Source organism: Mustela nigripes, chromosome 17 (genome assembly GCF_022355385.1).
Source record: "Mustela nigripes isolate SB6536 chromosome 17, MUSNIG.SB6536, whole genome shotgun sequence".
NCBI classification, from domain to species: domain Eukaryota; kingdom Metazoa; phylum Chordata; class Mammalia; order Carnivora; family Mustelidae; genus Mustela; species Mustela nigripes.
The window spans coordinates 19,628,609-19,653,719 of NC_081573.1; the positions used below are offsets into that span (position 1 = coordinate 19,628,609).

At 44.9% G+C, this 25,111-nt stretch overlaps 1 protein-coding gene across 1 annotated transcript in view; it reads right to left on the minus strand.

Annotated features, from left to right (window-relative positions):
• Nucleotides 1–17,978, minus strand: part of TDRD12 (tudor domain containing 12) — a 66,184-nt gene extending 48,206 nt beyond the window's left edge. Inside the window, exons 1-7 of the mRNA XM_059381404.1 lie at nt 17,832–17,978; nt 15,906–16,042; nt 13,665–13,784; nt 10,932–10,987; nt 9,678–9,763; nt 4,874–5,063; nt 4,243–4,332 (exon numbers count right to left, since the gene is read on the minus strand). Coding sequence (XP_059237387.1) covers nt 4,243–4,332; nt 4,874–5,063; nt 9,678–9,763; nt 10,932–10,987; nt 13,665–13,784; nt 15,906–16,042; nt 17,832–17,900 — 748 coding nt within the window. The 5' untranslated portion in view covers nt 17,901–17,978. The remainder of the gene's footprint in view (nt 1–4,242; nt 4,333–4,873; nt 5,064–9,677; nt 9,764–10,931; nt 10,988–13,664; nt 13,785–15,905; nt 16,043–17,831) is intronic.
• Nucleotides 17,979–25,111: the final 7,133 nt, after the last annotated feature.

Sequence of the window (25,111 nt, forward strand, 5' to 3'; positions counted from 1 at the left end):
AAAAAAAAAAAAAAAAAAAAAAAAAACTGAGTCCAGAGAAATAAGAAGTAAAAGCAAAGAAAGCTATGAAAAATAGATGATAGGGGCACCTGGGTGGCTCAGTGGGTTAAGCGGCTGCCTTCAGCTCAGGTCATGATCTCAGGGTCCTGGGATCGAGTCCCGCATCGGGCTCTCTGCTCAGCAGGGAGCCTGCTTCCTCCTCTCTCTCTGCCTGCCTCTCTGCCTACTTGTGATCTCTCTCTGTCAAATCAATAAATAAAATCTTTGAAAAAAAATAGATGATAAATGAAGAAACCCTAATCTACATCTAGGAGGAAAGAGGAAAACATTTTTTAAAATGTTAATATCTAATGCTTTTCAGAAATTTAAGTTAGACATGAATTCTGCAATTAAAAAATTCCATGTGTTAACAAATAAATCTGAACCATCCACTCTTAGACACACTGTAAAGAAACTGAAAAATTATCAAGGACAAAGAGAAAAATCTAAAAAAACATCAACAGAACATAGTAATTACTTACAAAAGAAAAACCAACAGATTGACAGATGAGAAAATGAACCACTATCTCCACTGCTGGAGGAAAATAAAGAACGACCCTGGAATACCGTATCTGGTTTAACTATTAGCAGATGTTAAAATCTATTACCCACAATCCCCTTCTGAAAGTACTAAAATATGTACCTGAGAAAGAAGAAAAATAAACCATTTGTGGAAATAATAATCCTAATAACATTAATAACCTAATATAAGATCGGAGTAGGGGAGCCAGAAGGGGAAGCTCTCAGGCTGTAGCAGCCCTCACAGCCCCTTGTGGACCCAACAGGAAGAGATGCACCTTGCATTTTCCAACAGGAAGAAACCCAGAATTTCTTCTTGCCCAGCAACAGCCCAGCCAATGAGAGACTGTCACAACTCAGTGAATGAAAAGCCACTACACTTTGGACTCCCCCTTTATTCCAACAGACTTTTTGTTTATAACAGCCCCTCCCAAGTCCCCCCTTTTCCTCTGTAAAAGAGCCATCTTCTTCTTTGTACTCTGGATCTCCACATCGTTTTGCTGTAGTTGCCTGTCCTGAATTGCAATTCTCTACTATTCCCAAATAAACCCATTTGTTGGTCAATGAATGACAACAATGCAAAGTGCAAAGGACAAGAGGTAGGGATTAGGAATATTTTGTTATCATACTTGCACTGCGAAGTGGTACAGTGTTATCTAAAAGTGGACTTGGACTGGTTGTAAAAGCATATTGTAAACCCTAAGGCAACCACTAAACTAAGTGAAAAAGAAGTATAACCAATATGTTAAGAAAGGAAAGAAAACAGAATCATATGAAATGCTTAATTACAACTACAGATAGCACAGAAAGAGTGGAAGACAAAAACAGCAGCAAAACACAAGGGAATGAATAGAAAATCGTTAAAAAAAAAAGGGGGGGTCAATATTAATCCAACTCTACCAATAATCACTTTAAATGGCAATGGTATAAATACACCAATCAAAGACGTTGTCAGAGTGAACAAAAACAAGGCCCAACCAACTACATGTGTCCACACTTCAAATATAAAGACAGAAATAAAGAGATGAAGAAAGATACACCATGCCAACACTAACCAAAGAAAGCTGAAGTAGTTACATTAATTTCAGACAACATGGAGTTCAGAACAAGAAAAACTATGAAGGATAGAGGCATTAATTACATAGCAATAAAGGAGTCAATTCTCCCAGAGGACTGAGAAGTCCTTAAGGCAGATGTGCCTAACAAGAGAGCATCACAATATGGCCATAAAAAGACGTGAAAAATTTAAAAGAATACAAACTACACAAGTTATGCTCTCAGACCATAATGGAATCAAACTAATTCAGAAACAAAAAGATAGCTGGGAAAATCCCCAAGCACTTAGAGATTAAACAACACACTTCTAAATTACACTTGGATCAAGAAGAAATCTTGAGAAATTTAAAAATAGCTTAAACTGAATGAAAATTATGATACAGCTTATCAAAATTTGTGGGATGTAGTGAAAACAGTACTTGGGAGGCAACTTACAGCATTAAATGTGTATATAAGAAAAGAAGACAGATCTCAAGTCACATCTAGAAGCTATCCTCCTAGCTTGGAAAAGGCTGCCCTCTTGTGTGTCCTCACATGGAGGAGAGGAAGCCCTCTGGTGTCTCCTCCTCTTCTTAACAAGGGCACCAGCCCTACTAGGGCTCCACTCCCAGGACTAACTACCTCTTAAAGACTCTATCCCTAAATACAGTCACACCGGGGATGGTTAGGGCTGCAAACATATTAATACATAAAATATTAAAAAAAAAAGACAGAGTCTAGAACTGATAAGCCTAGAAATGGTAAATTATAACTGAAAATTAATTAATTGTAAAGGTTTCAAAATCTAGAGACAACCATCCAAATAAAAAGGTAAAGGGAACGATAAAGGTTTACCTCGCAGGAACAGCCTGAGGTGAGAAGAGGCCGGAAAGAGAAAATTACTTCTCATCACTTTTCATTAGTTCTGCACTATTTGATTGTTTAACCAAGTATTAACAAAGTATTATACTTTGATTTCAAAAACATAAGACAACTTCAAAGAGAAGTACCAAAACATACAGTTGAAATCCCTTCTCACCACGATTCCAAGGAAAAGGAAATCTGTGCTTGTGTAAGGAGCACCTAGTAATCTTGCTTTCACATGACCTTCAGTGACATCTCCCATCAGCTTCCCTTTCCTTTACCATCAACCAAGACACACACAATGGATCTTGACACTGACCACGGTAAGAAAAGTGGGAAACGGTTACTGTCCAACAACCTGGGGCTACTTAAACAAACAAAAACAAAACAAAACAAAAAAAACCCATGACATATTCACATGACGGAAGGCTGGGCAGTGTCCGCACACTACATAAAATGCCTGGTGTTTCTCCTGCTCCAGTAGATGCAGGCATGTATCTTTATTTCCATTTTTATTTCTTCCTTCAGACACAGGGGCACGTTTCAGGAGAAACACTCGGCTGGGACCCCTACAGGAGACACATCAGAAATAATGGGTGGGGGGGGAATGTACCATGTGGGCCCCAGGCCAGGGGCAGGGCCACGTCAGCTGGGTCTATGGATCCCCCATTTAATCAAGTCACTGTGATGGGAACAGCGTTTCCCTCCATCACCCAGCAGGAGGGACACCAAGATCCCATCTGTCTCACATCAGAGTGCATGTCCTTAAAGTCACGTGATCCTGGACACGTGTGACCTAGAAGTTCCTCCATACGTTAACTGAAAAACACTCCACAGAGGTATGTATGGAATCCAATTTCTGTAAAGTAAAAATGTCACCCACAACCCTCAGGAGTGGAGAACTCTGGAAAGCAAGACCCTTACATGTCAGTAAGTAGCTATTAAAAATGACAGGTTTTTAAACCTTTGATTATCTGTATTTTTCTATGATAGACAACATTAAAAAGTAATTAAACACAACACTAATGTAGGAAGTAATTTTGAAGGCAAAAGCTTTAACTTAGTTGAGGCTACGATGTTCCGTGTGTGAAACACTCGGTGTACCCCGTGCCCAGCGGAAGAAGCAAGTAGTGCAGGAATGACCAGAGCGTGCCCGAGAATCAAAGCGGCTGGCAGAGCCCACTCTGGTCCAACAACTGCAATCCATTATGTACCTTGGAGATATGGAGTTAAACACTAGGGGTTCCTACCCTCCTAAATGCCTCTTGCTTGTATGTGCCCCACTGCTTAAAATGAAAATCACTCACAAATCCATACATATACTCTGAGAACACATAATCATCACTTGCGGATGACTGGGCTGGAATAAATCAGCTCTGCACATAAATACAGTCCTGTTATGTGTGTTCTTTACAGTAAAATCCTCTAAGGGGCCGCCAGGGTGGCTTAAGTGGATTAAGTGTGCAACTCATAATTTCAGCTCAGCTCACGATTTCATGGGTCTGCGGGGAGTCTGCTTGGGATTCTCTCCCTCTGCCCCCCACCCGGGCTGGCTCTGCTCACATGTGCACACACTCTAATACAGAAACAAATCCTTTTTAAAAATCCTCTAAGTGAGGACCACAAGGCCAGGCTATTTCTGTCAGCACCTGCATCATCAATTGGTTCCATGAGATGGGAGAGAGAATCAGCACAGCCCTTCTACACAGCCCTTCTAATCTTTACAGAGTTGAGAATGTTCTTTTATGCCAGCTATACATAAGTAAGGCAAGCAAGTAAACTTACCCAGGATCATAGCAGTCGGCCCAAGGTCACCAACACCCTTGGGCCACGGATGCTGGAGGGACTGAGCCAGAAAAGTTAAACCATGTGAATCTGACAGAAAGAACACAATTCAGGATTAAAGCATGAAATAAAACCCGAATGACAAATGCAAAACTCAGCGGCATACTCTTTCAGCTCCTGCTTTTGCTTGGAAGGTCATGAGAGACCTAACGGGGCAGGAAAGCAACGTGAACGAGTGAAGAACAGAACTCAGAAAGAAACCCCTCTGATGGTTTCCACTGTCCAAGGAGGTCTCTTCTCGCATTTCCCTCCTAATAAACAGACCTTCTGAAAAGGGTCTAAAACGGTTAACATTTGACTTTGATTGGGTAACATCTTTCAATTACGAACTTCTGGACTTCTGAAAATTTAACTCCATGTTAAGAAGAAATTGAGGACAGTTTTCTGCCATTCTCATAAAAGCAAGCGAGGTCAGGACTTCAAAGCCTGTCACACGCCCACCAGGGTTCAACTAATAGCCCAAGTCCCTGCCTGCATGTGGGGAAAGGTTTGTATGACTCACATCAGTATGACAAGATTCATATAAATAAGACAGTTTAAAAGAAACACCCATTGGTGAGAATCCACTCACTTTCCATTCCTTGATGATCTTTTCCTTGTAAGAACATTGGCCAGAGAGTGAGTGCTGGACTGAGTCTCCTGGAGAAGGATGCTGACTTCGTACTCAAGCTTGATTTCTCTACAGAATCCATGTTTTTATTCTCCTTGGGTGATATGTAACGAGCAAAGTTCTTCGCAACCAGATCGTCATTAACACAGACCTGCACAATTTGCAACATTTCATGAACAAGAAAAATACAGTCAAGTGACTGTTCACAAAATATCCCAAACTTAACCCCAAATTTCAATCTTCAGAAAAAATTATTTTATAGAACATAATCTGATAGAAACTGATCTCTTGACTCCTTCTCTGGTAATGGTGGACTAGATACTTCTGGCCAACGCTCCCGGTAAGAAAATCAGTAGAATCTGTATAAACATAAGAAATATCTTCTTCTTCTTCTTTTTTTTTTTTAAGATTTTATTTATTTATTTGACAGACAGAGATCACAAGTAGGCAGAGAGGCAGTCAGAGAGAGAGGAGGAAGCAGGCTCCCTGCCGAGCAGAGAGCCCGATGCGGGGCTCGGTCCCAGGACCCTGGGATCATGACCTGAGCTGAAGGCAGTGGCTTAACCCACTGAGCCACCCAGGTGCCCCAAGAAATATCTTCTTGAACAAAGCATCAAGGAGCTAACATGACTTTGCCAGGCAAAGATCTAGGGGGATGACAAAGACAAAGCACCAATCATAAAAGGAAACCTGATAAAAATTCAAAATTTAAATTTTAGACTATCAAAATTTAAAAACTTCTACTCTTCAAAAGACACTATTAAGAGATGAAGGGGGGGGCGCCTGGGTGGCTCAGTGGATTAAGCCGCTGCCTTCGGCTCAGGTCATGAACTCAGGGTCCTGGGATCCAGTCCCGCATCGGGCTCTCTGCTCAGCAGGGAGCCTGCTTCCCTCTCTCTCTCTCTCTGGCTGCCTCTCTGTCTACTTGTGATTTCTCTCTGTCAAATAAATAAATAAATCTTAAAAAAAAAAAAAAAAAGAGATGAAGGGTAATCCACAGACAGGGAGAAAACATTTTTTAAATCTGGATGGAAATGTATCCAGAATATATAAAAAGCTCTCAAAATGCAATAAAAAGATGACAAACAACCCAACTAAAAAATGGGTAAAATACAATGGAATATTACTCAGCCATAAAAAGATGAGATTCTTGGGTGCCTGGGTGGCTCAGTGGGTTAGGCCGCTGCCTTCGGCTCGGGTCATGATCTCAGGGTCCTGGGATCGAGTCCCGCATCGGGCTCTCTGCTCAGCGGGGAGCCTGCTTCCCCTTTCTCTCTCCCTCTGCCTGCCTCTCTGCCTACTGTGATCTCTCTCTGTCAAATAAATAAATAAAATCTTTAAAAAAAAAAAAAAAAAGATGAGATTCTTTATTTGCAACATGAATGGACCAAGAGGATAGTATGCTAAGTGAAATAAGAGACAAACACCATATGATTTTACTTATATGTGGAATGTAAAAAAACAAATGAATAACAAGCAAATAGCACCAACAGACCCATAAATACAAAGTACTGATGGAGGCCAGAGGGGCGGGGGGGAGGGGGTGTGCAAAAGGGTGAAGAGGAGAGGGAGATAAGGTCTCCAATGTGGAAGGAGTAAGTCAGGGGGAATAAAAGGTTCAGTGGGAAAAGAGTCAGTGGTATTATAATGGTGTGTGATGAGCAGAGCATAAGGCACAGACTCATCCAACCACTCTGTTGTACACCAACTTTATTTCCATTTGAAAAGTTATCCGGGGGGCGCCTGGGTGGCTCAGTGGGTTAAAGCCTCTGCCTTCGGCTCAGGTCATGATCCCAGGGTCCTGGGATCGAGTCCCGCATCGGGCTTTCTGCTCTCTCTCTCTCTGCCTACTTGTGATCTCTCTCTGTCAAATAAATAAAATCTTTAAAAAAATAAATAAATAAAATAAAAAAATAAAAAGTTATCCGGGGCACCTGGGTGGCTCAGTGGGTTAAGCCTCTGCCAGTCCCCAGTTCATAAAAGAGAACTGGGTGGCTCAGTTGCTTCAAGGCAACTGGGTGGCTCAGTCAGTTAAGTGTCTACCTTTGGCTCAGGTCAAAGGTAGATCCCAGGGTTCTGGGATCAAGCCCCACATCAGGCTCCCTGCTCAGTGGGGAGCCTGCTTCCCACCCCCCCGCCTGCCTTTCTGCCTACTTGTGATCTGTGTCAAATAAATAAATAAAATCTTTAAAAAAAAAAAAGTTACCCCAAAAATGGGGTAAAGATCTGAATGCACACTTCATCAAAGAAGATACACAGATTGCAAATAGCGTATGAAGAGATACTCATTGTCGTAGTCACTAGGGAAATGCAAAGTTAAACCACAATGATACCCCAGTTCAGGCCCATCACAGTAGCCATCCAAGCCCTGAAGAGGACATGAAGGAACTGGGGCTGTCATCCATTGCTGACCAGACTGTACGGCAGTTCACCGCTTTGGAGAACCCATCTGGCAGCCTCTTACTAAGTACAATCCCATCCAGAAATTTGACTCCTAGGCACTCATCCAAGAAAAACGAATGCAAGGGTTCACAGGAAGAACTATACACAAATATTCATACCAACTTCATTTATAACAGCCCCAAACTGGCCACAACTCAAATGTCCAAAAGACATGAACAGGTAAATCCGCTGTAATACATCCAGACAAGAGAAGAGTGTTTGACAATACAAGGGACAACGTGGATATGTGCTAAAAATAACTTCGCTGCATGAAAGAAGCCAAGCCAAGAAGAGAAAAATCCTGGGAAATCCTTGTGCTTCCTTAGGGAGCTGGAAAAGGATGCCAGGCGCTGTTTTTCTGGCAGTGATGACCTCACACGTCCGCCATATGTTTGCTCTGCTAATATGCGTACCCTCTTCACTCCCCCACCAGAAGTACCGGCACAGAGGGAAAGGGACCTACTCGAAAAGCAAGAAGAGAGAAGGAGGTCAACAGAGAAGTTTAAAGATGTTTCACCATCCATCAACAGATAAATGGATAAAGAAGATGTGGTATATATACACAATGGAATACTATGCAGCCATCAAAAGAAATGAAATCTTGCCATTTGCGACAACATGGATGGAACTAGAGTGTATCATGCTTAGCGAAATAAGTCGAGCAGAGAAAGACAATTATCATATGATCTCTCTGATATGAGGAAGTGGTGATGCAACATGGGGGCTTAAGTGGGTACAAGAAGAATCAATGAAACAAGGTGGAATTGGGAGGGAGACAAACCATAAGTGACTCTTAATCTTACAAAACAAACTGAGGGTTGCTGGGGGGAGGGAAGTTGGGAGAAGGGGGTGGGATTATGTACACTGGGGAGGGTATGTGCTTTGTTGAGTGCTGTGAAGTGTGTAAACTTGGTGATTCACAGACCTGTACCCCTGGGGACAAAAATATATGTTTATAAAAAATTTAAAAATAAAAAAAAGATGTTTCACCAGACCGGTCCAACTGCCAGCATTTTGTTAGTTTTACCAAACTGCAAAATAAGCAATGAAAAGCCACAGGTGAAACAGACAAGGCCGTGGGGGATCCCAAAATGCCCCACAAAGTATAGCGAGCGAATCTTACTACAAATGAGTAACATCATCACAGTGAAGGAGGGAGTGGAAGAAAAGAACTAACCTAAGTAACTTCAGAATACTGTTTTGGCTGCATGCTTTTGCCTTTAGAAAAACTTCTTTTTCACAGGAATTGTGAGTTAGCAATTCTGGAATTACTTTATGAGAATATTAGGATTAATCAAATTAAGTATATCTACCAAGTGCAGGTTTCTCACTGCTAGAAACATGTGTCAAGACAAGTAATGGGGAGTGAGAGGTACAAGAGCTCCTTTATTTTTTTTGAGAGAGAGAGAACGAGTGCACACATGCATGAGCCGGGGAGCAGAGACTCTTAGGCGGGCTACACGCCCAGCATGCAGCCCAACAGGGGGCTTGATCTCTCAACCTTGAGCCAAAATCAAGAGTCAGACGCTGAGCCAGCCAGATGCCCTGATACCAGAGCTCTTAACACATGTGCAGACAGACAGATAGATACACGTACAGACAGGCAGATCCAGGCATCAATCTGTGTGGCCACGGGCGACTCCACGTACATGTACTTCCTGTCTGCGGAGTGGGCCTACAACCACTGACACCCCAGCAGTAGGAAGCACATCTCATGCCCCAGTTTTGCTCTCTGGACACCACTCTTCTTGGAGAAGTGGTTGATTCTAGGGCTGGGCTGGAGAACAACAAAATTAGCCTAAAGCATCTGTGGCACCAAAAATAGCAAGTTCCCAGCGATGATGGGGCACAGTGAAAGGACACGCAAGCCACTCTGAAGCTGCTAATGGCCAAATCTGGGACGATCTGAACAAAAAAATGATGACGGTAATGGAGTCTATTCCCTAAAGTAAAACCAACAGCCAAGAGTCCTCACTAAGATACATTACTGAACCAATTAGTAAGTGGGGGCGATGGGCCAGTTCTTCTGTACAGAGTTCCAACTGAAAATGGAGAAGGCCTGGGGCGCCTGGGTGGTGCAGTCCATTAAGCGTCTGACTCTTAGTTTCACATCGGGATCCCGGGCTCACGAGATCAGCCCTGCGCGGTGGCATGGGGCCTGCTGAGATTCTCTCCCTCGCCTCTCCCCTCACTCCAAAAGAAACAAAACAGAAAAACCTTCCATGCTGTGTGAATGGCATTCTTTTCCTTGGTGTTTACTTTGTTTTGTTAAAATAATTTAAATTAGGATACAACATTTCTGAAATACAATTCTTTCACTCACTTTTTCATTTTTTATAGTTGCATAAAGGTAGACCTCAAAAGCATCTTCTTCCACAGCACATAATTTGGCTTCCACCTGGGTGGTTGCTAAATAACATAAGTGAAAAAATAAATAAATCAGCTGATACTGAAACAATTATTCCACCTAATCATCTGCGCTGACCACCTGGGGTCACACAGGGTCACCACAGCTAACAGCTGGAGGAGAAGGCTCTCTGGGGTGAAGTCGGCACATACCCTCCACCCCCAACTCCACAGCTGCGGCCTCCCGCCCCCCACAACACCTCCACCGGCTGTTCTTGGCCCTCTTCCCTTCCAGCGACCCCAAATCCACTTCCTGCTCAGTCTTTCACCCGAGTCCATTGCTCCCTGCAAACACCCCATCAGAGCGCTCATAGACTCGGAACCCAGCACCCACACAGCAGCTCTGGGCACGGGGACCCTGCAGGCCCTGGGCTCAGTCCTTCACTTCACAGCTGTCCCTGTCCCGGCTTGGGAAGGAGGCTGGACTCGGAGAAGGCTACAGGGAAGCCTCAGGGCAGGATGTCGTCCCTGGTGCTCTGCTCCCTCCCCCACTCCCTGCCCCTCCCAGGCTCACAAGGTCAGAGACTCCAAAGCCAGAGGCCCTCCCAACCTCCCATTTCCCCCAGGGCCCAGCATCGGGCTGCTCCTCTGGCCAGAGAGCGGTGTGGTGGAGGAGACAAGCCAGCACCCCAGGCATTTCACACCCGCTTCTCCTCAGAGCAGCCTAGAGGGCCAGTACAGGGACTTGGCCCCTGTCTGCCGGGGGTCAGGACAGACGGCAGGTGAAGCTGTAATTCACTAGCAGCAACAGACAATATGGACAACACGCTGCATAGCTGCTCTGAGACAGGCTGCACATCCGAAACTGGCAACAATGCCCACGACACCATCAGCATCCGCAAGAAAAGCTCAGCTTCCATCACCTGTTGCTGGGGGAAACGCACGTGCATTTGGCAGGGCGCGGCTCCCACGCAAACGAAGGGCCCCTCAGCCAAACAGCCCCTTTCTCCTTTCAGCTCTCAATACTGATGTCCACATCCACCCCCAAACATTCACGGGTGCAGAGTCACTGTGACACAGGGCAGGAGGAGTCCCAGGTAACAGATGAACCCCCATGAGGTGAGGCCAGAAGCCGAATCCGCCCATCTCAAACCTCCTCGCCCTGATGGAAAGACAAACCGGCCTGGGCATCAGTTCAAAGCAGGCTGCGACAATAATGCACCTGCCTCACCTTTTAGGATGTTCTGGAAGTACTGAGTCGCTGCGCTGTCCCACTTCTTGGTAGGTCTGGAACGGTAAACAGATGCAACCTTACCAAATAAAAATCAGAGGCTAGGACGCCAATACCACCTCATAAGCCATGTGCTGGCCGTTCCTGATATTACATGCTGAACATACGATGCGTGGCTCCGCTTTGGGGATGACAATCCCACCCACACCCCACAACGGGCTCCCCTCACCACTGCCGCCTGCACCCAGTGCAGAGACTAAGAACAGGTCCATCCTGGGGCTTCCTGAGCAGCCCATGCCTGTCACCAGGGCATCACCTGCCCCAGCACTGGTGTCCCCAGTGACCCAGGACCTATCTCTCTCCCCAGCCAAACACAAGCCCCCGGGGGCAGGGATGCTGTGCATGCAGGCTGGCAAGGGCTCCATTTGTGATGGGGAGACCAACAGGGAAAGAGAGGCTGTGGGAGAGCCACTGGCCAGTGTCTACCGGTATGCCTGCCCTGTCGACACCTGTCCTCTGTCCCCACATTCTATCATCTTGCCCCTCCCTGTGCTCTGGGAAGGAAATCATAAGAAGAGCTGTAGGCAGTGGAAGATGAAGAGAAACCAGTATTCTGAAGCAAGGAGCAATAATAACATAATAAATGGAAGAGTGCTAGGTTTTTACATTTCTCTGCTGGTTTGATTTCCCAGATCAATGATGGTTTGATGCCACCATCATCCTCTAAGGGCTGCTTTAAGGATTAAATGAGGTAATACATAAAGCCCCTAGCCCCATGCCTAGGTGAATGTATTATTTTATTTTATTAAAAAAGATATTAAGCACATTACTTCAAGAAAATCACAAAGGATTCCTAAAAGTTAAAAAAAATTACATCAGCAGTTCTAAACCCTTGGTACACACAAAGAAATTACCTAGTTAGTTAAAAAAAAAAAGAAGAAGAAATGAAGTAAATTTCTAATAAGAAAATAGACCAAAAGAAAAATCAATCTAGGATATCCAAAGGTAAACCAGTCATTCAGTCAAGGTGTCTTTCTGTTTCTCTCTCTCTCACACACACACCTACACAAATAACCCCATGAAGAGATACTTAACTGCACAAGTTAGAAAAATACAAATTAAAACAAAATACCATCTTCACACAGCAAACAAGCAAAAGTAGAAAAGCTCGATGACAGGCAACGCTGCGTGGAAAAGCAGCACTCTCTGTAGGCTGGTGATGGGAGCATACACCGCTAGTCCTTCTGGAGGGCCACTCGGCAAAATCTATGACCCCCGTAATACACATATTGAGACAGACATTCTAGATGCACTGCCCACACGAAGGGACAGCATGTGTCTGCACGGAAGGTGTGTCCACAGCTGGAGAATGTGGTCACACAGAGGGGTCGAGAACAAGGGGTGGGCCACTGAGGGAGAGCTGGGCATGGACAGACTGGCACCAGAGTGCGGGGTGAGCAGCTGGCTGTTCTGGAAGAGGGACAGGTGGGAGGCAGGGGTTGCTGCTGTGTGAGGGACCCACTCTTCCAGAGTCTCTGAGGGGGAAGAGGGTGTGGGGGGCCGCAGGGAGCCTGGTGGGGCATGCTGGCATCAGCCGGGACAAGCAGGCTCAGCATCTATTACTGCAGCTTCTCAGGCCGGCCACAGGGCCATGAGTTTACCATCGCAAGGGAATGACAGGTGCTGGGGCGAGCAGGGAGAGGGAATGGAGGGTCTCCATAGATCCTGCAAAAGCATTCATAAGAGGGGTGCCTTCTATGTTCTGAAAACAAAATGCAACATCACCAGGACATGCAAGTTAAGGCAGAACTGTGCTGTGCCCAGTGTTTCTTCCCTTAACCCCATAGTCCTAGGGGGAGGGGAGCGCTCCCCAGGACCTCAGGTAGCACTAAGTCCAGACAGCCATAGCCCTGACACAGCAGTGCCCAGTGTGGGGACCGTGGTGAGTCCTGCACAAACACTGGCAAAGTGGCCCAAGACTAGGAAAACGGGGCGAAGACAGGGGCTGGCCAGATACGTGCATTTAGGCATGCATGTCCACATCTCCACACCATGTTTTATTTGGACTGATGCATATGCTTACAGGAATGTGCAGCGCACAGTGGTCTGCAAACACTGCAGCTGGCTCTCCAGAGAGGAACAGTTGCATACAGCAATAGCCAGCTACGTTCACCCCCAAAGCGTGACAGTAGAAGGCAGTAAGAACGTGCACTGGCGAAGAGCTTCAGCACACTCTTGGGTTAAATCTGCAAATGACGCTGTAGGTTCTAATTTTCATGAAGGAAGGCTCCACACAAATGAACCCATATAAAGCACTGAATGAGGTCTCCAAGTTCAGAGCCTGAACAGGTCCCAGAGGCCTGGGGGTGGGGGGGCGGGGAAGGGAAGGGGCTGGAGAAAAATGCAATGGACTTTTTTTTTTTTAATTGCTCCATGATCCTGTGTTCCAGCCTTTCTCTTTACAGTTAATTTATTACTTTTTGCAAATTAAAAGAAGTTGCAGAACACAGACCTCAGCCCCCCTCTAAAACCCCTCGACTGCAGTCTGGAAGGGGGGTACCCCGGGAGCTCCGCTCAGAGCCAGGGGCGACACACCGACTCCGAGGTCTCCTGAAGAACAGGAGACCTGGTATCTCTTAGCGCTTCTCCAGGGGAATGGATTCCACACAAACCTCAGACACTCAATTTCAGACTTCTACTCCTGCTCCAGCATCCCCCACCAGCGGTACTTACACGATTTCAGCGCTGTCTTCACAGAAGTCAATGTGCAACGTGACAGGCTTGGTGCAGTACAGCCTGAATTTCTTCGCTCGGTAGGGAAGCTGCATAAAGGTTTCCACTGCCACTCTGATGCTTCACAGTGAAACAGAAACATTTGCTTTACAAAGCGGACTTCTATAGAGCAGATTTCTTTAAAGTACACTCTCCTGGTAACTGACATACCTAAAACACACCCAAACCGGTTCTTTCTGTTTCTAATACAGCCACCAGCAGCAGAGAGAGCGGGCAGACCTGTGCCCCAGTCTTACTCTTCTCATGTATAAAAGCATAAGATGGGGGTGCCTGGGTGGCTCAGTGGGTTAAGCCTCTGCCCTCGGCTCAGGTCATGATCTCAGGGTCCTGGGATCAAGCCCCGCATTGGGCTCTCTGCTCAGCAGGGAGCCTGCTTCCGCCTGCCCCCTGCCTACTTGTGATCTCTGTCAAATAAATAAATAAAACCTTGGGGGAAAAAAAAGAGTACAAGCATGGATATTCAGAGTATCTTTGGTATTAAAACTTCATGATATGGGGGTTGAAGTATTAGAAAAATCATGTCTAATAAGGCTTCTCAGTCTCAGAAACACTAGGAAATAATGAACAAGCCTGTGAAGCCAATTCTACTTAAGATTTTTAAATTACAAATTTTAATACACAACCCCAATGAGTTTCTATAAATGAGCATATATGTTGTGTTTTTTGAGATGTTTTTATAGTTAGTATTTATCAATTCTGTACCAAAAGAGGGGCTGAGATTTGATAAGTCTGTTGCTCAAGCACTTTTATTTCCATTCTTCAGGCCAACCACAGCCCGCCTGTGCATACCATTTCGACAGAAGCGGATCTGGAAGCCCTGAATGGGCAGCCTCGCCACCTCATCTCCACAGTTCAGAAAAAGGTGCCGGTCCTGACTGCCCCTCAAGCCTCCCAGCACACTACTGAACCACGGGCTTCTCTTGCCCAAAACTCCGAATACTAAAAATCTTCCCAAACAATTAAACACAATATTTACTTTGATAACAAGGCTGGTTATAAAGATGCAGAATCACAAGCTACAAAGGCATCTACTTTTTTTCTTAAGTATCTGCGAATTCCCAATGTCTGAGAAGTCCTTCTGCCATGAAATGCTTTACTCTTACTACAAAAATACTCTTTTGGAAGAAGGGTCCTCATTTAATTATTAAACTGATATCCTGGGGCGCCTGGGTGGCTCAGTTCTAAAGCATCTGCCTTTGGCTGAGGTCATGATCCCAGGGTCCTGGGATCGAGCCCCACATTGGGCTCTCTGCTCTGTGGAGAGCCTGCTTCTCCCTCTCCCACTCCCCCTATTTCTGTTCCCCCTCTCTCTGTGTCTCTGTCAAATAAATAAACTCTTTTTAAAAATAAAAAAATAAACTGATATTCTCTTACTCTGGAACAGGAAACTATGGAAAATTATCACAAACACCAAGTCTGATGTGTTGCTGGTGTTTTCTAATCAACTGTGTTTTTTTTGTTTTGTTTTGTTTTTTTAAGATTTATTTATTTATTTATTTGAGAGAGAGACAGTGAGAGAGAGCATGAGCGAGGAGAAGGTCAGAGAGAGAAGCAGACTCCCCGTGCAGCTGGGAGCCCGATGTGGGACTCAATCCCGGGACTCCAGGATCATGACCTGAGCCGAAGGCAGTTGTCCAACCAACTGAGCCACCTAGGCGCCCCTCTAATGAACTGTTAATGGGTGCTCCTGGAGCCAATGAAGGCCACTCTGGAACCATTTCCCCACCTTCTGTGGCTGTGGTCATGCCCTCACTCTGCTAAGGAAGAACCCCAGGACTATTTGCACAGGCGCTCTGCTCCCCCTACTTGAGGCTGCACCAGCACCCACCCCTTCTGTGGGGACCAGACGACCTTCTGCCTCCAGGTAGGGTGTTTCCTGCAGCACAGCCTCCAGGAGGACGCACTCCATCACAGGAACAGGCTGGGAGGGGAGGCCGGGTGAGCACATGCTCTGCCCAGAAAGGACGGTAGAAGGAGGGCCCAGCTGCCCAGGTCCTTACTGCGACCACCAGCCCCTACACTGACTGCGTATAGAACTGGAATCTGCAAGCCGTCCCCATGGGAAGCTAAGAACATTCTAGTTCTCTGACCTCTATCCTCTCACTGTGAAAATGGACCTTCTCCTTCAAAATGGATATCTGTCTCCCTAAAAAGTAGAAGAAGAAATAAATACATACATACTTTTTAGATTTCACAGGGATGTACTTGGCAAAATCCACAAGGAAACATTCTGCCAGGTAATGGTCGGCCGAAGACACAATGGACTTAATAACAGCCCTGCACCAACACCTCAGTTCCTGACAATACACCACACAAACCTATAGAAGAGAAACCTTGGCGTTAAAACCCCTGTCGAGGGAGAGAACAAAAAGATACCCCCAAACCATCTCTGCCCACATTCTACCTTCCAGAAGAGGAAAGGGCGGGGGAGGCGGCTAGGGCTGCCTGCACTGGCCCCTGCTGGGCAGTAACCAGAGCACAGGGCAGCCAGGTCCTATTTCAGGCTTTCCTCCCCGAGTCACGCTCACTCCTTAAATAAGGACAGGCTTTTGAAAGTAAAACAAGGAAAATGCATTACTTTGCCTTCTTAAGTCAGAAAACAATGCTTACGAATGGGTGTCGAGCACGTGGCCAGACCCCTGTGAAATCCCCACCCAGGCTCACCTCAGCTCCAGGACGGGCTGTCTTCTGCACCAGCATGTGCCCAACACCTTTAACTGTGCTTGCTGTGCACGAAGCCTCCAACAACTACTCACTGAATGATTCCAGAAATCAGTGCGTGCCTGCAGCCCCACTCTAGGGAAACTGCCCCACAGCAGTGACAGCCACCTGACCAACCCACCGTCCCATGGGGCTGCTTGGCCAGAGCAGACTCGACATTGACCCAGACGGGCAAACCAGACACCGACCACAGGCTCAGAAAGGGCCCCGTGGGGAGAAAGCTGTGTCCAACCAGGAAGAAGCCAGCAGAGAGGAGACTGCCACACTCGGGAACTGAACCCGGACACCACAGAGCCACCACTTTGCAAGGGATGGGCTTGCGAGCCTCCCATAACTCCAAAGTCAAATAACCGCAGAGAAATCTTGCCAAAGGGTGGAGGGTTTAAACAGATATCAGTTCAGCTGGCTTTGAACTGGTGGCGTATAGGGCTTCCACCAACCCAAAAGGGGGCAATTAAAGCATAAAGAACAATGAGGACAGCTGATGGAATATATTTAAAGCCGTGGAATATGGAATATAGTTAAAGTCTTTTAAAAAAATGGAAGAGGAGAGAAAAACCACACAGACCTCTGGACACAGAAGGCATGTGAAAGTGACTGTTTGGGAAGGTTAAACAGAAGGGCTGTTCAGGCGGTGCTAGTCATGGGATGGTGCCTCATCTGCAGGAAAGGCGGACAGGCACCCCCTGGAGAGGGGGTGGAAAGTTCAGCACCATCACAGGGAGGCACTCAGGCTCCCCAAAATGTGGAGTATTTGAAAAGGACAACTGACTGGATTTCCTCACTTCACCAAGTCAATGGTATGGAGAAAAATAATGTTGTTAATGAAGATTTTGTTTGAAAGGGGAGGGGTGTTCCAATTATTTCTAATGTTTCTCATAGTTTATCAAACTTTCCCAGTAGAAAAATTCAAACTCTTCTGAAAAGTGACTGGCTTGCAGAGAGAATGAGACAATGGGCCCAGGAGCCAAGGCAGCAAGAAAGGAAGAAGGGGCTGTGACCGTGAGGCAAGGAAAATGGCCCAGCGTGACTTGGCCACAGTGATGAGTCGCAAAAGGGAGGCACTGGCCCTGCACTGAAAACCCCTATCCCCCCTCAGCTGAGGCCGCCAAACCCGTGGCAGATCTAGACTAGATTCAGAAGAGCCTCCGGTTCCCAGCCCTAGGAGGACAGCCCAATGCCTGAATTTGGATGACATTCCATCTCCCGTTGCCCTACTAGAATCTTCTACAACCTCTGCTTTCCAGAACCAGCCCAAATTTCGTGCAGCCAAAAGAACCTAACACAAGGCAGTATTATGAGCAATTAAAACACCCTAAAAGCTTCTGTCACCAAAATGTGTACATTTTAAGCAGTATTTCAAGACACAGTGCTTAAAACACATACCTGCCCTTCTTCCAACATTAACGGTTTTATTTCTATATCTTGACACATGTTATTATAGAAGTCATTCATGGCACTATTTAGTTTTTGATAATCAACTTCATGATCTAAAAACGGACTACATCCTTTTATAATAACCCAGAAGCATTCTGGATCTTCAATCTGTAAAAATTTTAAAAGACAAAACAATGCCTGGTTTAAAAAACAAAACCATAAAATAATGAACCTTAGAGGTATGATAACTGTTACTAATTTAATTTATTCTAACAAATTCTAGATGAACATCTGTCTTTTATAGTCAGACCAAAGGTAAAAGATAAAAAAAAGACTGTCAATATAGATCAAATCATCACACTGTACACCTTAAACTCATCAATGTTATTTATTACATTTATGTTATTATATATTTCAACTCAGCTGGATAACAGGTAAAAGATACAAAGATAAAATTCTAAAACATGTAAAAAGTTAAAAAACATATAACCAATAACACATCAGTAATTTTTAAAATTATGTCTGTGACTCAAAAAAGCAGAGATAAATGTCCTGCATTTTTTTAATTTTTATTTTATTTTTTTAAAGACTTTCTTTATTGGAGAGAGAGAGAGCTCATGAAGGCAGAGGAAGAGGGAGAAGCAGACTCCTTCCCAGGATCCTGGGACTTGATCCCAGGATCCTGAGATCATGACACAACACAAGCCAAAGGCAGATGCTTAACCGACTGTACCCCTAGGCACCCCATCTCCTCTATTTTTAAAATATTCATGATAAAATACAAAAGCAAGGTTTCATGTTTACAATATGCTGTGTCTTTGTAAGAAGGAGAGGTAAATATGAATACATGTATATTCTGTTCATAAAATAAAAGAAATAAATGACGGCAGAAAAAACCAAAACAAATACAAGTTATGACCTACAGGAAGCCAAGAATAGAAGAGGTGGGGATGAAAACCAGACTTCTCTGAATTCATCTCGATATAGAGCAGTGTCATTAGAAACCAAGATTTTCATCATTAGAGGGTACAGATGTAAAATAAAAAGTTAAATCTGGGGGCGCCTGGGTGGCTCAGTGGTTGGGCTGCTGCCTTCAGCTCGGGTCATGATCTCAGGGTCCTGGGATCGAGCCCCACATCGGGCTCTCTGCTCTGCAGGAAGCCTGCTTCCCACTTCCTCTCTCTCTCTCTCTCTGCCTGCCTCTCTGCCTACTTGTGATCTCTGTCTGTCAAATAAATAAATAAAATCTTTAAAAAAAAAAAAAAAAGTTAAATCTGACTTGAAGATATCAATAAGAATTCAAGACTTTCCAAAGGCATTTATTTCCTAACTCTGCTTACTGAAAGGGCCTAAAAGCAATGACATCTAAAGACTTCTGGTCCTGGGTGCCTGGGCGGCTCAATGGGTTAAAGCCTCTGCCTTCAGTTCGGGTCATGATCTCAGGGTTCTGGGATCGAGTCCCGCATTGGGCTCTCTGCTCGGCGGGGAGCCTGCTTCCCTCCTCTCTCTCTCTGCCTGCCTCTCTGCCTATTTCTGATCTCTCTTTGTCAAATAAATAAAAAAAGTCTTTAAAAAAAAAAAAGAACAGATAAATTCAAGAAAACTTGTCTTTAAAAAAAAAAAATTCCAGTCCTAGGTACCAAGTGGCAGGTGAACAGATGTTCACATTAATATCCTATTTTTCTAAATATCTGAATATTTTTATAATAAATAGTTGGGGGAAAAAAGAACAGTGGGCCACTCTCGTTGCAGGTCATGGCAGAGTGGTTTACATGGACTAACCCACTTGCAAGTAACAATGATCAGCCCAGGAAAAAATACGAAATAATAAACACAAAGGCACTGAAGAGAACAGAAACCACAGGGACTGGATGCTTTGCCAAGAGGATCGGCCAAGAGGATTTGCCAAGAGGATGGGAGATCCACATTTCCTCACAGCTTTTCCAGTCCAGGAGGAAGGGCTGCAACTCAGGCAGAAAGCCACTGTGTGTGCGGCTTGAGGAACCAGAGAAGGGAGTTTGGGGGGCTACAGCTGTACGTTGAGGGGAGAAATTCTGAAAGAGCCCCAAGGGGAGAGCCAAGTTCTCAGCAAGCCTGTATGGCACAGTGAGCCCCACAATCCAGGGGAAAGCGACCCTGAGAAGGTGGACAGAAACACCACAGTTTTGGCTGCTGCCCCTGAGAACGGCAAACTCGTAGCATGTCACCTCCCCAAACCTCTGCACAGAGAGGCCCTTCCCAGGGATGACACTCACCCCCTCAAAATGCCTGCCTGGGGAAGCTCAAGGCCACCAGGAGAAGCCACGGTCTGTTCTAGGCGGCTTCGGACAGAGACCCTTGACCTTCCTGTGAGCATTTCCTCAGAAGGGCTGACAGGTGCCAACCCTCCCCATCCCTTTGAGATGTGTCTGTACCTCCTGCTACTCAGGAGAACCTGTGGAGGGCCGGAGGCTGTGGTGGCCACCTGGGACCTCCTTCCTCAGAGGGCAAGCCCTGACCAGTCCCTGATCCCAGTATCCCTGGAGCCCCTCCCCTCCTCTTCCTCAGTCTTCCCTCAAAATGCTCGGCCCCCTCTCGCCTTCCCCAGCTCCTCTTGCCACTGCCGGCAGCTAATGTTCTGACAAATGTCTGCTTTTGTCTGTCTTTGGCAGCCATCACTGGGAAACCGTCTGCAGCAGGAGTCCGGCCAAATTCAAGAGGCTCAGTAGGCACCTCGGCCTCTCCCGGGAAACCGCTGACGGCCATGCCTGTGAACTCCAGCCCGCACTGCTGGACAAGCACAGTGTGCTCCAGCAAAAGGAGACGGGGCCTGAGGAGTGTAACCCAAGCCTCCCGGACCGCACCACGAGCAACCAAAGCGCAGGTCAGCCGGCACTCTTCACCGTAACTGCAGTACCCTGCGTGCAGATACCGGCCATGTAAGGAGATGGAAACGTGACGTGTGGCCAAGGACAAAGGCAGTCGTCAGACGTGGACCCAAGACCACCCAGAAGTTGACATGAACAGGCAAGGCCGTCAAAGCAGCTGCTAGAAATAGGCTGAGTAACTTAAGGACAAGATGGTTGTAGTGAGTCTCTGTGTTTCCTAAAGAGGAGAATCTCATGGAAAAAGTGGAAATTATATTAAAAAAAAAAACAAAAAACAAAAAAAACCTAGGGAAAAGGTAATTCCAAAGAAGTAAAACATACCTCCCCCCAAAAAAGTTAGTAGTGGTGTGCTCACTACTACTATTTGACATCATACTGGAGGCCCTACTTAGTATAATGAAGTAAGAAAAAGGTTGTTAGCAAGCCTGGAAATGAAGAAAGAAAAGGGTCTCTATTTGCAAACAATATCTCCATAGAAAATCCTAAGGAATCTACAAAAAAGCATAGAAGGTCACATAATACATTCAACCGTACATCTATAGTCCAGCAATGAAAACTGGAAATTTAAATTAAAAAACAGCACCATTTTCAATAGCACCAAAAAACAGGATTACTCAGGAATGAGCCCAACAAAATATGTGTTGAAAGGTACAAAAACTAATCAAACAGACCAAGGAAGGCCTCTTTAATGCTAGTATACTGTGTTCATGGACTAAGATGTTGATTTTTCCCACAAGGATTCATAAATACAACTCAGTTCCAACAGGAATTGAGAAATCAACAAACTCATTAGGAAATTCTTACTGGAAAGGCAAAAGGAACTAAAATGGCCCAAATACTTCTGAAAAAGAACACAGTTGGAAGACTCATACCACCTGATTTCAAGATTTATTAAAAAGCTGTAGTAATCATGGGGCGCCTGGGTGGCTCAGTGGGTTAAAGCCTCTGCCTTCAGCTCAGGTCATGGTACCAGGGTCCTGGGATCCAGCTCTCTGCCTGCTGCTCTGCCTACTTGTGATCTCTGTCAAATAAATAAATAAAATCTTAAAAAAAAAAAAAAAGAACAGGACTCCTGGAGACATAAGCTAACAGCCCAGAAACAAAGCCACGTGTATATGGTCAACTGAGTCTTGATAAAGGCACAAGAGGAGTTCAGCAGAGAAAGGGTAGTTTTTAATAAATGATGCAGAAACAATTAACTATCTGTAGCCACAAAAATTAAATTGGATCTATTTTTCATTCTAGATACAAAAATTAACTCTATATATCTAAATGTAAAATATAAAACTATAAAACTTCTAAAAGAATACATGGGGGAGGGACGCCTGGGTGGCTCCGTGGGTTGAGGCCTCTGTGTTCTGCTCAGGTCATGCTATCCAGCCCCGCATTGGGCTCTCTGCTCAGCGGAGAGCCTGCTTCCCCCGCCCCCTGCCTGCCTCTCTGCCTACTTGTGATGCTCTCTGTCAAATAGATAAATACAATCTTAAAAAAAAAAAGAAGAAGAAGAATACATGGGGGAAATCCTTGTCACGATGGGTTAGACAAAGATTTTCGATGTAACACCAAAAGTTTAATTTGTACAAGCAAAAATTGGTAAGTTGGACCTAATCCAAATTTTAAATTTTGCCTGCTGAAAGACATTGTTAAGAGAAAGGAAAGTCATAAACTGGGAGAAAATATTTTCAATCACATTCAACTTCAAAGAACTTCATCCACAATATAAAGGCTAAAAATGCAGTAAGAAAATGACCAAGTAGAGAAATGGACAGATCCGAACGGACACTTGACCCAAAAGGATGGAAGGACGGCAAGCAAACCCATGCAAAGATGATTAGCATATCATCCATCATTAGAAAATGCACATTAGGGGGCGCCTGGGTGGCTCAGTGGGTTATGCTTTTGCCTTCAGCTCAGGTCATGATCCCAGGACCCTGGAATCGACTCTCAGCTCTGTGGGGAGCCTGCTTCCTCCTCCTCTCTCTCTCTGCCTGCCTCTCTGCCTACTTGTGATCTCTGTCAAATAAATAAAATCTTAAAAAAAAAAAAAGGAAAATGCACATTAAAACCACAAGAAGATACCACTACACAGTGAACACTACCAGAACAGCTAAAATCTATAAAACTGACCCTATCACATATTACATGCTGGTGAGGATGTAAAACAACTAGACATTTTTTAAAAAGATTTTTTTTTTAAAGATTTTATTTATTTGACACTGAGAGAGAGATCACAAGTAGGCAGAGAGGCAGGCAAGGGCGGGGCGGGGGGAAGCAGGCTCCCTGCTGAGCAGAGAGCCCGATGGGGGGCTCGATCCCAGGACCCTGGGATGACCTGAGCTGAAGGCAGAGGCTTACTTAACCCACTGAGCCACCCAGGCGCCCAAGATTTTATTTTTAAAGTAATTCCTACACTTCACTTTTTAAGCACTTTCTACACATCAAACTCACAACCCCAAGGTCAAGAATCCCAATTCCAGGCGCCCTGCAGAAAGAACTCTTACACATTGCCAAAGGGAACCCATAATGGTATGGTCACCGTGGAAGATTTTCTCATGAAGTTAAACAGGTAACCAAGCCTAGTTATGTATCCATGAAATGGAACTTGGGTTCACACAAAAACCTGTCTGTAAAGGTTAGAGTGGCTTTATTTATAATCGCCCTCAACTGGAAACAACTCAAAGGGCCTCCAGCTGGTGACTGTACAAACTTGCATGTTCTTTCAGTGGAGGACTGCTCAGCAGTAAAAAGGAAGCCATCAAGACTCACACAACCACGTAGGCAGGTCTCAAATGCACCCACTAAGAGAAGCCTGACGGGGAGGCTAGCCCCACAGCATGATCAGCATGATTGTGTACCCACCCACATTTCCAATCGTACAACATCCTAGAAAAGACAAAGCTAACAGGGAAGATAAAGATCAGTGGTTCCAGGGGATCTAGACTGGGGCAAAGAAAGGACTACAGAGGAGCGAAAGGTAATGGAGGGGTGAGGGAACTGCTCTCTACTTTGATTGTGGTGGTGGTAACAGGACTGTATGATTTTTCAAAATGTAACAGAATTCTACATGAAAAATGATGAAGGTTACCATATATAAATCGTACCCCAATTTAAAAGATAGTTTATGGGGACGTCTCGGTGGTTCAGTGGGTTAAGCTTCTACCTTCAGTTCAGGTCATGATCTCAGGGTCCTGGGACTGAGCCCTTGCATCAGGCTCTCTGCTCAGCAGGGAGCCTGCTTCCTCCTCTCTCTCTGCCTACTTGTGATCGCTGTCAAATAAATAAATAAAATCTTTTAAAAAAATAAAAAATAGTTTATGTGTTTAAAAAAAAAAAAAAGAAGCAGGCCTGGGTGGCTCAGCCAGTTAAGCGTCTAACTCCTGGTTTTGGCTCAGGTCATGATCTCAATCTGTGAGATGAAGCCCCACCTCCAAGGGCTCTGAGCTCAGCAGGGAGTCTGCCTGAACTTCTCAATCTCTGCCCCTTTCCCCACCTGCATTCACACATACCACTCCCTAAAGTAAGTAAAAATCTTAAAAGAAAAAAAAAAATAGGTGCAGCAAACACGGCAAAATGTTAAAATATTTGACAAAGCTACTTACCTTGGTGGATTTCCAGGTGTTTATATTTTTTATATTTTTATATAAAAATATATATATTTATATATATTTTTTATATGTTTATATTTTATATTTTTGTATGTCCAGCCTATTTTCTAATAAAAAGTTAAGACTTAACTATGTTTAATCACAGGAATGATTTTTTTTTTTTTTAGATTATTTATTTATTTATTTATCAGAGAGAAAGGGAGAGAGAGTGAGCACAGGCAGACAGAATGGCAGGCAGAGGCAGAGGGAGAAGCAGGCTCCCTGCTGAGCAAGGAGCCCGATGCGGGACTCGATCCCAGGACACTGGGATCATGACCTGAGCCGAAGGCAGCCGCTCAACCAACTGAGCCACCCAGGCGTCCCACAGGAATGGTTTTAAAAGCTTCTTGTCCTCTGATGTGATATTGCCCATGCAGTAGTTTTACTAAAAATGCCTAACCTAAACATAATTATGAAGAAACAAACAAATCTGAACCGAGTGATATTTTGCAAAGCAACTGCCCTTGTTTTTCATAAATTTCAATGACATCAAAGACACAAAAAAGCCAGGGAACTGACCTAAATTAAAGGAGACTAAGAGGCCATGACAACTAAATGCAATGTACAATTTTCTTTAAAGATTTTATTTATTATTTGACAGAGAGAGATCACAAGTAGGCAGAGAGGCAGAGAGAGAGAGAGGAGGGGGGAAGCAGGCTCTCCGCTGAGCAGAGAGCCCAATACGGGGCTTGATCTCAGGACCCTGAGATCATGACCTGAGCCGAAGGCAGAGGCTTTAACCCACTGAGCCACCCAGGTGCCCCCAAAGTACAATTTT